We start from the raw sequence: 11,913 nt of genomic DNA, 5'->3' as shown, positions 1-11,913 counted from the left end.
TTTTTTCCCCTCCCGTCAGTGTGTCATTTCCACGCTTCTCCCAGTTCACAATGAAGGGCTTCGATGTGAATCAGCGAGAAAGGCTGATGGGGCGGAAAACGCCGCGCTTATCTATGCTGGAGAGTGGAACAGATGCGGATATGACTTTGTTATCATGCTGCTCAGTGAAAGAGAGGAGGCGAAAGGATACGATGGGAGGGAGGAGGAGGGTGGTTAGGAGAAGAAGAGGAATGCCTGCTCGAATGTCAAGTTAAGTGCAGGAACAGATTTCTTGGCAGGTGGGACGGGCCTAAATAAAACAAACGACTCAAACTGTCCTCCATTAATAAAACATTCAGCATCATCTTTCATTATTTACCCCAAAAAATAAATTAATTAAAAAAAAAAGAAAATATACAGGGAGGAAATCTAATTGTGGGGACTCAGCATCAATCACATGGCTAAACAAACAGATCCCCCTAAAAGAAGCATGTGTCCAAAGAAGCCTTGGTCTTATCGATTACATGAAAACACTGATCAGTTTGGTGCCAACACATCCTCTGCTTCAAAACTCCAGCGCTGTTACTCTCTTAGGAGAAGAATAGGATTCCTGTTCCTTTTTAAGTGGGGAAAAAAAGGACCTGTGTGGTCCGTATCCAGTGTGGACTGAGCACAGCAGCATCAGCAGCGCCCCCAAGTTTACTGCGTTCATCGTTCCCAAAATAAACAACAAGTGAGCCATTAATCTCTCTTAAATGTTCTTTATTACCTTTGAGGAGGCTTTCATAAAACCGTGTTAAACGAGTGAGTCTATTCCACAGTCGCTCCAACTGCTTTGTCAAGTTCCCCAAAAAAATCTGTTAATATCACAAGTGTTAACATAGGTACAGTATGACGCCTAACAAATACAGTAAGGCCACATCACTATCTGCACAATAACAATTACAGTACAAACTGTGTGTGCGTCTGTGAGAAAGCCCATCATAAACCTACAAACAGTAAAGAAGATGAAAAGCTTCAGACAATAAATTTACAAAACATAGCAATGCAGAGGAATCATCGTTAAAACGCCATCAAATATCTGCATTAAACCAAAAAAAGGTTCAGCTCTGTCTCCAGAGTACCAACAATTAGAATAAAGTACTCAGTCTCACAGCAATCACCCTGAACATGATGACCTTCACACGCTGGTATTGCACATGGTTCTTGTACCATCCCTGACAGTTACATTAATAAAGCATCTTTTCATCTGCAGTCTTCCCACATTTTGACATTTTCACATTTAATAACCGACTTCATGATACAAATACCGGCAGGATGCTACAGCTAAAGGTGAGGTCTTTTTTTCTTTAAGCTGCAAATGGTTTATGTTGTTAATATTACGAACCTGCAAAGTTTGACATTATTTTCCCTACAGAGTGTCCCACATTTCCAAATCTAAGTGTTTTTTTTTTATAATATAATAATCATAATTCTAGTAACTGACAATGGCTCAGTTTAGTGTTTTAAGAAAAAAATATTACAGAAAATGACCTGACAGCTAGTGTCGAGTGCATTTTACCCACAGTGTCACGTAGTGAGTGTAGTGTGAACCACATTCAGTGGTCCCAGGGGCATCCACAGGGGTCTCCACAGGCTCTTTTCCTATCCCACAGAACATGCAGCTCCTTGGCCGTGTGCTGGGGGGACGACAGCATGTCCAGGTAGCACTCCTTCTCGCACAGCCAGCCGGGATCCTGGCAACAGGAAGGGGAATAAAATTTATTTAATTATGAGACGGACGCTGGGTCACATTTCTCTCGGGTTAAATTGGCAGTATTTTATTTTGATATGCTCCAGGTTACAAACATTAAACCAGTTAACACAATTACGCCTTTAAACTGCGACTCCACTAGCAAAGCTTTTTTGCCGCATGCTCGTAATAAAAATGTTAAGCTGTAAAGCAAACCGCATATTGAATTACTGGTAAGAGAAAAACAATCATAAATGTTCATGCCTCTTTGCTGCACTTTTTTTTCTCCACAGAAATCAAATTGTACGTGCTTAGAAGACTAAAAAACTCAAGGGTGAGAGGGGGTTTTATCATTTCAGTTCACATTTTTATTTCACGTTGTGTCTTTTGCTTGCAGAGCCTATTAGTGAGATGCTAAAGTTTGGCTAATGAAGCTCAGAGGACCAATAGTGAGTACAAAAGAGTGCAGTTTTCTTTTTGTTACGCAGTATGTAGCTTGCCTCCACCAGTGTGTGAATGTGAGAGTGAATGAATAGTGGCATTGTAAAGCGCTTTGGGTGCCTTGAAAAGCGCTATATAAATCCAATCCATTATTATTATTTGTTTTTCTCTTTGTCTGACATTGTTTAACAGCTCTAAGTCATATAAAAAAACAAAACAATGTGTTAATACACAGTATCTTATCAATATTGCTGTAAATTTAAGTACCATTTATATTTACAGCTTGAATTCAGCTGCCATTTATATTCTAAGAAAAATGTACACATTAAACACATTCATATCTGTACCTTTCTAACATTTCTTAATGCCAGACGCTGACCTTTATCAGTCTGACGTTGATAAGGGAAAGTGAAAGCACTGGGCTAAGTTGTATTTTATGCCAGTGTTAGACTGATAATAAAGCAAAACAAATCATTTATGTTTTACTAAAGCTGGCAGTTCATACCATTCAGCTTCTCACCTGATATTTCTGAGGCCCAACAGCTGCCATCCATATCCCCATGCTCACATCCTCTCCCTGCAACGAGACATCCAGGATGGGCTGCTCACGTTATGATCATGAACGTCGGACGCTCTTATTTAGCATTCGTACTCTACCTGGTAGGCCCTCAGTTTCTCTGCATTGTTGGCAAGCCACTGGACCAGGTCACGAGAGACCACATAGCCAGAGCCGCAGGCAAACGCCGGGTAGGCTGGACTCGCGTACTCCAGCTCCTGCCACTTCCCAATGCGATCCACTGCCCAGCTCTGCCTGAAACTGGGTCAGGATGGCAGAGACATCATCATCAAATACAGTCTCCATTTCAGGTGACCTATCAGCTTTTTAACCATGCACAGCGTTCCCGTTTCTTCGCTCCAAAACTCAGCTGACAGCGCACTGAAGTTAAACTGTAAACACAAGTGGACACAAAGTATACGCTGTCAACAGTACCGGACGCCGAACTGTACTTACTTCCCCCACCAGAAATTGCTGCGTTTGAGACCCTTGTGGTCAATCTTCATTAATACAGAGTCCACGTCGATGTAACAATCATCATCCGTCTTCAGCAGTAGATTAAAGTCAGCGTTTCCCACAGACCTGCCGGAGAGGGAATATGCAGCCTTAATTAAAGCCCACCCTCTGATTTTATACAATATCCCAGAGTGGATTTACTTTCAAATACCAGCGAGCATGAAGGGCAGGAGGTCTGCAAATAAGTATAACACTTATCACATCACAGCTTAAGACCACTCTGTGTATTTTGCTTTATCTGATGACTCAGAACTCTACTTCTTGACTGAGCAACTGCAGTCGTGATTTTAACAGTGAGACATTTTGAGGCGTCGGCACACTTTCATTTCAGGTTGCTGATTTCCTCAGAGGGCCCAGGCAATTTGGAGACAGAGAATCGAGTCATTAGCACTTGGCATACCATTTATAGAACTGAAGCAGTTTGGAAGGCACGTTCCTGTAGGTGTCTACCACATCTACGAACACCATGTCGCCATGCCTGAGGCTTTCCTCCTGCAAAGTGGCATCCTCCTCCCTCAGCCTGGAGGCATGGCGCTCCATCCTGGCTGGGCGGCCCCGCAGGAGCTCTGACAGACCGTCTCCATCTGACGCAGAGTGAGGAAAACATTCGGGGTAATCAGAGAAAAAGTTGTAATAGTTTTTGTGCAAATATTATATTTATTCAGCCCAAATTTTTTAATAACCTAAGGCGCTTGAGGTATAATAACTTTAATTACCATCGAGTAAAACGATATGAAAAAATGATAACGTTTGGCACAATGGACCATTAGTTCGGTTCTTCAGAGATGCTGAATGATGGATTTAATTTTGTTTTGCACAGATTTACACCAAATCTGCTCTTAAGATTCAAAATGCAAACACATGTAGGTAAAATCAATACTGGAACAGCCGGGTGTTGAGGCTATGAAAATGCTATTTTCTATTTGGAACATATACAAAAAGCCTGCAGCACGGTGAGCGGTGTTTTTCGAGCTCTTACATCTGGTCTGTTTTTAAAAATGTGGCTTTGATCACACAATTATCATATAAAAAAAGTGCAAAGTTTATTCTGCTGCAGGACTAACCATAGATAGTAAATGTGAAGCCTCCAGCCAAACCAGGAAATCCAAGAGCACTTCTATGAGGCAATATCCCCTCTGCAATCTGCAACTCCAAGAAAAAGAGCAAAAAAAAAAAGTTTTAAGTTATTGGAAACTTGAAAGAGGAATGAGAGTGCGTTATTCATATATCTCCTTCTAGATACTGTGTGCGAACACATACAGAAGAGATCTTTAGGACGCCTCCTCCATCACTGAGCTGCACGGAGGAGGAGTTGACTGTGGTCAGTGCGGCAGAGTCGAGACTCTCCCAGACGAGCGTCCCCTCAAACCCCTGGAATAAAGACAGATGTTATGGGTGTGCTGTCCAACGCCATCTCATCTGAATGATGTAATTAGCTACCATCAAGGACACTGCAGACTTGGAAACTTTAGAGTGGATTACATTATGCTTCGCTACAATGTTAATGAAAGATTAATTTAACATCCCCTGAACCTAGCCTCTGCTGCAGCGATGTGCCGGTGTACTCTTGTACCCCTGACATCACCGCCAGGCGTACGTGCAGACACGGGGACGGCTTTCGCTTGGCGGTGCGTGTTAAAGCCAGGACATCGTGAGCATCAAACACTTTTTTATGCACTGATGTGTTGCTTTTCTGCATCAGTTCAGGTTGGGGATGTTTACTTATTCAAAGGTAAACATCAAATTCAGCGCGAGGTCACCGTTATATAAATATAAGAGGACAAAATGAAGCGAGGCTCTCCAAAATTTGGCTCTCCAAACAGATACTTATTCTATTTAACATCATCCTCAGTGAGTGAGCTCATACACATGAATGCCTTCATGTGTCCTCCTCTGATTTGGGGGGTTAACCTCTTTAAATCTGCATGTGGCACCCATTCACATTAATGATAAATCCCTTCTGTTAAATAAATTTATAAACTCCTGAACTTCCATAAGTCTCGTGTGTTTTTCTCTTTTCGTCTCCTCCACAGTTATCAACCCAAGCAGAGCTAATGAAAACAACCCAAAGATCCCTAGTTTGATTCCAGGAGGAGACACAAATCCCTTTGTGGCTGCATCAAGAAAATCCAGGTTAAAAAATAAATTAAAACAAATCTGTCAAATCAAATATGCAGAGCTACCTGCTGTAGTGACCCGTTGTGAATAAGAGCAGCTGAAAGTAGCTTTCTAGTACTTAAAAAAAATAGAATAAACTAAAACAGCTTCTGAAGACTTATATTCCCGACTGGAGGACTTTTACTCCATTTTTCTTTAGTCGTGGCTACAGCTCAGAGGATCAGCGACAAACTGACCTTCGGCAGGATGAACTGCTCCACTGGTTTGTACCACATCCAGTTCACCAAGGTCCCCGTGCTAATGGAGCTGAAGCGAGCAGTAACCACAGCCTCCTGAAGAAGAAAGTGCAAAAAAAGAAATATTCAAACTTTTTATCCATAAAGAATTCACAGAGATGCCGTCCTCCATACTGAACACAGCCACACACTGCTCTGTCAACAGCAGGACTCTAAAATGAGCTGAAGTTTGTTCAACAAACAGCAGCAGCACAGAGTCCTCCAGCTGCCCTCGGGCTGCGTTTCTACCGAGCTCCACAGAAACGCAGCATACGCGATGCATTATGCTCACAGGCCAAAGCCACGTTACCTCCTGGTCCAGCTGGAGAAGCTTCACCGTCACGTTGCTCTGAAGCTCGGCTCGGGTCCCGCTGGGAAACACCCCTAGCCGGGTTATCACCACCGGGTGGAGCACCTTGAAGTCCAGGGCGATGGCAGACACGTCGGAGGGGGCGAGCAGCGAGGGATCAGACACCGTCACAATCTCCATCTCTCCGTCCCGGCCTGCCGCTGGGACACAGAGAGGGCAGCGAGTCACTGCACAAGCACACATGAAATTTATTACAATCCCAACATGCTGACTATCTTTCTTTTTTTCTCCTAGTGATGAAGAGACGAGAGAAAGCATTCGGAAAAAGCGGCGGACTCTGGGAAAGCTACACCATCAGCACTTTGAGGAGCCGCTTCTTCAGGACGGCTGTCTTCAAAGCGAGCCCCTGCTTGTGAGCGTGCTCTCTTAATTACAAAAGAGCAGTTTATTACCCGAGAGATCAATGAAAAGATCGAGGCTGTTAAAGCGAAGCTGCGAAGCCCCCCCCACCCCTGCCCCGCTTTCACTTTATGTGCAGTCTACACAACTTCTACAGCTCCTTCCAAAATAAAGACAATTAGAGGCGAAGAGGAGCAGAGGTTTTATCACGCCAAACGCTTCTCACGTTAGCTGAATGGGACTGAGCCGCAGGATTGTGCTACCACTAAGAGACAATAGACAAATCATTTTGATCGATGCTTTATTCCCCGGAAACATGACAAAAATGTGATTATCAAACTATCATACATTTTTATCATTACATTTCTGTCGCTAAGGGTGTTTATGGGCAATTACTTCAATATCAAGCACCAACTATAGGCTGCATTGGGCATGGCTCATTAAATAGATCATAAATCAAACCATTATTTTTATTACTGGCTAGTGGATGAACATTCAGTCTAAAAAAAAAGAATAAGTACATAAATAAATAACACACACAAAAAAAAGAACTCAGTGTCTTTAAAGTGCTTGTTTTCTGTAATAGTTCAGAATTCAAAGGCAAAGACAAAAATCTTTAATTACATGTCAATCAGTCCATTCATCTCATGCTGTAGTGTTTATATCAGCTCTGAAATCTCAAAACATCATTAAATATCTCACTATTTCTCCTGGATTCAAAGCACACACACACACACACACACACACACACACACACACACACACACACACACACACACACACACACACACACACACACACACACACACACACACACACACACACACACACACACACACACACACACACACACACACACACCTTCTGCCGGCAGCAGGATTACTGCTCTGAGAAGCTAATTAGCATTCACCTTATTGTAGTCCAAAAAAAAAAAAAAAAAAAAAATCGCTGTGATGAACGCAGAGCAAACAAACACATTTCAGCGCCACAATTAATTGTCCACTTAACGCTCGTTTTGACCTGAATCCTACGTCAGGTACCCCGGCTGTGCTTAAAAAGCTGCCACTGCCTCTTTCTCTTCCAATCACACGGAGCATCACGCGCACCCAAAGCCTGCCTGCCATTCTGAAGCAAATCACGTCAACAACCAACAGCCATTAACGCAGTGGAGGGCAAGAGAAAGGGCTGGGGAACAAAAAAAGAAAGAAATAAATATATATGTAACGCATTGCCATGACCCCAAAGGCCACTGTGTGAAAAGCCCATTCTGATGAGCTGTAATTATGTTTCCATGAAGGCAGCTTAACGCCAGTAAAAGTGGAGAAAGCCGGCTCAAGTGGACGGGCTCGGCGAAGGCGACAGACGTTAACAATTACTGCCAATGTTCAAAACTGACTGCGAGGGAGTTAAATTATTTCATATAGTGTCTGCTCTTTGTGCAGCTCTACTTTTCTAAGTGTTAAGCAGTTCTAGTTACCCCACCTCCTCTTCCCTCAGCCCTGCAGCAGTGAGCATTTCTGCTTTGGCCTTAGATATACAAAAGGAAGAGAAAGTTGTCCTTGAGCTGTGGGAACACATGAATAAAAAGGTGTTTCACTCTTTTTCTCAACAGCCATTCTTCTCATTCTCTCGACTCCTCTGCTGTTATCCTGCCTCCGCTCCCCTTTGACGACCGCGCACGCAAGCAACAGATTGCCGGGAGAATTAGAGCTGCAGTCAGATGCCTCTCCCCTCTTTTGCTTTTCTATTTTCCCCCCTCTTTTACCTGGCTCGGTGAAGTTCAGGAGGGAGCAGGAGTAAGGATCTTCTCGGTCATCCTCTGGTATAGGACACCCATGTTCCCCCACGATAAACTTCACCCCCACTCTGGATGAGAGAAAACAACAAAAAAATATGTAACAACACCACAAACACTGTGACATATCCCCCCGTTTGTGCAATATTCGGCTACAAGATTTCTAAAGCTTGTCCATCTATCCACCCTGCGTTGCCATGGTTACCGGGGGGTTGCTTAAAGGCCATCACACCTTATCTGTGCTAGGATCGCTCAATGAGAAGGAAATGGACAAAGAGGAAGAATGAAAGAGAACAATATTGGCCGCTGGTCAGGTAAAGATAAAAGGCTTGATGGGGCTGTCAGTTATTTGCTGCCAGCTGCTGCTGGCTTCACCCCCCCTCCCTTTCTCTCTACTATATGAATTTGACATAGTGAGAAAAAGGAAGGCAAGACAAATCAAAACAAACAGAAAAGCTGTGAAGTTGAAGGTCCAGCCTGCTGACCTGTGCTGGAAGTGGGGGTGGTGTCTGAGGTATCCCAGCCAGGTCTCTCTTATCGCCTGTCGCAGTTCATAATGATGTCTTGCTGACAGCACCCCCACCAAAACTTCATAGAAAGGTAATGGCTCATCTGCATTGGAGACAGACATTTCACTGAAGATGACCTCACACAACAGCAGAGTACTCAAAATGTAAGGGCAGATGTAACATATGGATAAAAAAAAGAAATCTAACCAGACCTGTTTTCCTCTCATACTCAGTTTGCGGTGACTTACTGCGATGCACCCCGTGAAGATTAATGTCCTCGTGCATTAAAAGGTAGTTAGTCTACACTGATCTGATGGTGAAGCCGCTTCACACAGCCAGCGTGAGGGCTGATAATGAGTGATAACCCGCTTCAAGCAGCCACGGAGCACAGTAGTTGCACTGTAACACGGCGAGGGACTATCCCAGCAACGCCCCGCACTATTCAAATGTTACATTCACCTCTTTTTCCTCCGTAAAACACACATTAGAAAACACTCATTACAGTCACTGCCGTTAACTACCTGTCCACACACACACTAACTAGCAAACTACCACACCGGGGCGGTAAAGGCAAAGTTAACCAGCCGCTCGAAAGGAAAAAAAGTTGCGAAGCTGAGGAGGTAAAAGCCCGGGGTAGTGGCTAAAAAAGTACCCGAGTATGTGTTGTTGTCCAGCGGGGCGGAGGAGGGTCGTTGTGCCAACCACAAGTGCACCAGGACGGCGACAGCACAGGGAAGCAGAAAGAGCGCTAGCCTCCGCATGGACGGAGCCCTTCATTCAGCCGGAGCAGCCTTCAGCTTTAGCGGCGCGGAGCCTACCTACCTTCCTCGAGCCGCACGGTGCTGCGCGGTGTGAGCTGCTCCGTGTGTGCGCTTCATTTCAGCTCCGCAGCTCTCCGCCGGGCTTTCACCACTGCCTCATGTCTGCCTCCGCTGCTCGATGAGCGAGACCAATGGGAGACGAGGAGCCCTACCGCGGTGCACTCTGGGAGGTGAAGTTCAACCCTGTAGCCAATCGAACGAGCCTTAAACTTGATATAGCAGTTCTCTAGGTTAATAATAAAAATAATAAATCATACAAATGTATGTTCTGGTCCTTTCTCAGCTTAATAAAATTACTTTTATTCTTTTGACATAGCTTCATTATTATCAATATTATTATTTGTAGGATTAATAGTAATAGTATTTAAAAAATATTAAGTATTACATTACTTTTTAAAACTCTAGCTAGTGAAATAAAACTATAAAGTACATGTATCTAGTACATTTACTTAGCTAGACTAGCATGGAAAAAAAGATGCAAATTAGAGTGACAAATACTGGATATTTAGGGCCAAAAAAAAAAGTTTTTATGTGATACAGTGGTCCGGTTCCCTTTCCTCCATCATACTGTGTACAAAGATAAATGTGTTGACAACAGCAGGCAACACTTTCTAGCATTTAATGTGTCTCCATTAAAAATAAATCAGCCTCGTGCTGTTTTATTTTCCACTCAAATCATATTAAAGTCAAGAGTATGTTAATTTAAGTATGTTCACTAAATATTTTATCCCATGTCCCTAAAACAAATGAAACGCTAAAACACTAAAGGTGCGTCCCATCCCATGATTATCACATAAAGACATGTCAGTTTGGTAGGTTTGTTTTCCTTTACTCCACACAGTAAAGTGAGGAAAACACTGTAAGCAAAGACAAAAATTAACATATGAATCATTTCATCCTCTCTAAACCCAGGTGATGTGTTCTAGCATTAAGAGCGCAACTTTATCAAAAGCTGTTCCCCTGTGCTGCACATAAATCATTTAAATGGAATCTTTTGTGCATGGAGACGAACGCTTGAGGAGGATTTCTTTTGACTCGGAGAGCACCAGTGTTTTCCCGGAGGAGGAGGAATGGATCACCCCACTGAAGAAAAAAAAACAAACAAGCCCTCTATAGTGCTTGTAAACATTTTATTTGTATTGATTTTAATGGAATTCCAGCATTTCACAAGTGCCATTTCAGAGACCTTACTGCCCCTCGGAGTGAAAAAAATAATGTGACGGGGAAACACTGCAATGTGCTGCATGTCAGTGCCCTGAGCAGAATTCATTGAGAAGCTGCTGCAGAACACCATGCTGTGCCTGTAGATGAATAATCTTATCAGGAATTATTACTATTCTGGTAGACTTTGGGGGCCTCACTGCTCAATTTGGAAAATTGCTCCAGTGCAGATACCCAATATTAGATAACCCTCTGCCCCAGGGATAATTACTTTCCTGTGCATTATATAATTCTTTTTGGACTCTTATTCATAGATCTACTCATTAGGATGATTTAGTTCTCTCCCCGCAACACATTATTCATTTGAAAGGAAAAGGCTATTCATAGCATGTTCAGGGGTTCTTGAAACCCATCCAAACATCCCGCAATGCTGTGGCTTCTCCAGCCCTCGTCTATCAGAGTCTGCTGTTTGTCTCTCACATTTCACTTTTTATTTATATGTGGAGTTCATACTCTATTTATACTATTCCAACTTGTGTTTCTCATCTTTTCCCACTCAGGAATCACTGTACTTTCCCTCCACATCTATAAAAGTTTCTTTTTATCCAGTCAGGTCCCACATGGGAACAATGTGCCTGCAATGATGCAGGGACCTAATTTTAGGGGGGTTTTTTTTGGGTACACCATTTGTCTTCTCAATAGCGCATATCGTTTCCACAAGCAAAAGGATTTTTCTTAACTTTGATGTAGCCATGACCAACAACTAAATTTAAGCAATATAATTGCCAAGAGATTTAAGGTGTAGATTGACAGAGATCAAGATTATTCAGATTGTGGAAAAACAAAAGCGTTTCAACTTTAGAAACCAGAAGCGTATTCATGGAGGAGCCCATCATTCACTGTAAGATGCTGACTGAGAAACTTTGCCTCTCACTGGGGTTTAAATGTGAAATAAATGTAGATAATCCACAGCACAGCTGGTCCCAAGCCTTAAAAAAAAAAAAACCAGAAAGAAAAGAAAAACTATAACACTGACTACTTCTTAGTTACATCCTAGCCCTTTGGGATCAACCGGGCGAAGAAAAAAAAAAAAAAAAATCAATAAGAGATACCAGTATTCACCTTCTCAGTGTCATTCATCAAAACTGTCAGTGCTGTGCATTAAATCATAACTGCTGTCTCTCATAATATCAACACGCAAGAGTTGATTTCCTTGTTTGTCCAAAAAAAAAAAAAAAAAAAAAAAAAAAAAAGACCAATTCTGCCTCTGACCCGATCATCAGACCATGAAGTGCAGTGAA

The 11,913-nt window shown here is 42.8% G+C and overlaps 1 protein-coding gene and 1 long non-coding RNA gene across 3 annotated transcripts; one reads left to right on the top strand and one right to left on the bottom strand.

The window, feature by feature from the left end:
- Window positions 1-724: 724 nt before the first annotated feature.
- On the bottom strand, window positions 725-9,687 carry b3galnt2 (beta-1,3-N-acetylgalactosaminyltransferase 2). 2 transcript variants are annotated; one of them, XM_080287898.1, is made up of 12 exons: window positions 9,283-9,687; window positions 8,607-8,733; window positions 8,092-8,192; window positions 5,928-6,154; window positions 5,579-5,674; window positions 4,485-4,595; window positions 4,289-4,367; window positions 3,625-3,808; window positions 3,165-3,290; window positions 2,810-2,969; window positions 2,673-2,729; window positions 725-1,715 (listed from the first exon to the last, which is right to left on the bottom strand). In XM_080287898.1, the coding sequence occupies exons 1-12, from the start codon at window positions 9,389-9,391 to the stop codon at window positions 1,578-1,580; spliced, it is 1,515 nt and encodes a 504-aa protein (XP_080144024.1). In that variant the 5' UTR covers window positions 9,392-9,687; the 3' UTR covers window positions 725-1,577. The 2 variants fall into 2 exon arrangements, with proteins under 2 accessions (XP_080144024.1, XP_026046432.1); XM_026190647.2 differs by having other exon boundaries at window positions 5,928-6,127.
- LOC145419659 (uncharacterized) lies at window positions 5,261-8,613 on the top strand. The gene is made up of 3 exons (XR_013900978.1): window positions 5,261-5,357; window positions 6,222-6,339; window positions 7,939-8,613. It is a non-coding gene; the product is annotated as an uncharacterized LOC145419659 (long non-coding RNA).
- Window positions 9,688-11,913: the final 2,226 nt, after the last annotated feature.

The sequence above is a fragment of the Astatotilapia calliptera genome, chromosome 13, assembly GCF_964374335.1.
Source record: "Astatotilapia calliptera chromosome 13, fAstCal68.1, whole genome shotgun sequence".
Classification (NCBI taxonomy): Eukaryota; Metazoa; Chordata; class Actinopteri; order Cichliformes; family Cichlidae; genus Astatotilapia; species Astatotilapia calliptera.
Note: the sequence above shows the minus strand (reverse complement) of the source record. Positions and strands in the feature narration are given on the sequence as shown.

What these genes read in the sequence shown, in the direction of transcription:
- b3galnt2 (XM_080287898.1), bottom strand. Translation starts at nt 9,391, where the DNA reads ATGCGGAGGCTAGCGCTCTTTCTGCTTCCCTGTGCTGTCGCCGTCCTG. An exon ending in AGCAGTTCATCCTGCCGAAG is followed by an intron (nt 4,596 to 5,578) that starts GTCAGTTTGTCG and finishes TCTTTATTCCAG; the next exon opens with GGGTTTGAGGGGACGCTCGT. An exon ending in AGCAATTTCTGGTGGGGGAA is followed by an intron (nt 2,970 to 3,164) that starts GTAAGTACAGTT and finishes ATCCTGACCCAG; the next exon opens with TTTCAGGCAGAGCTGGGCAG.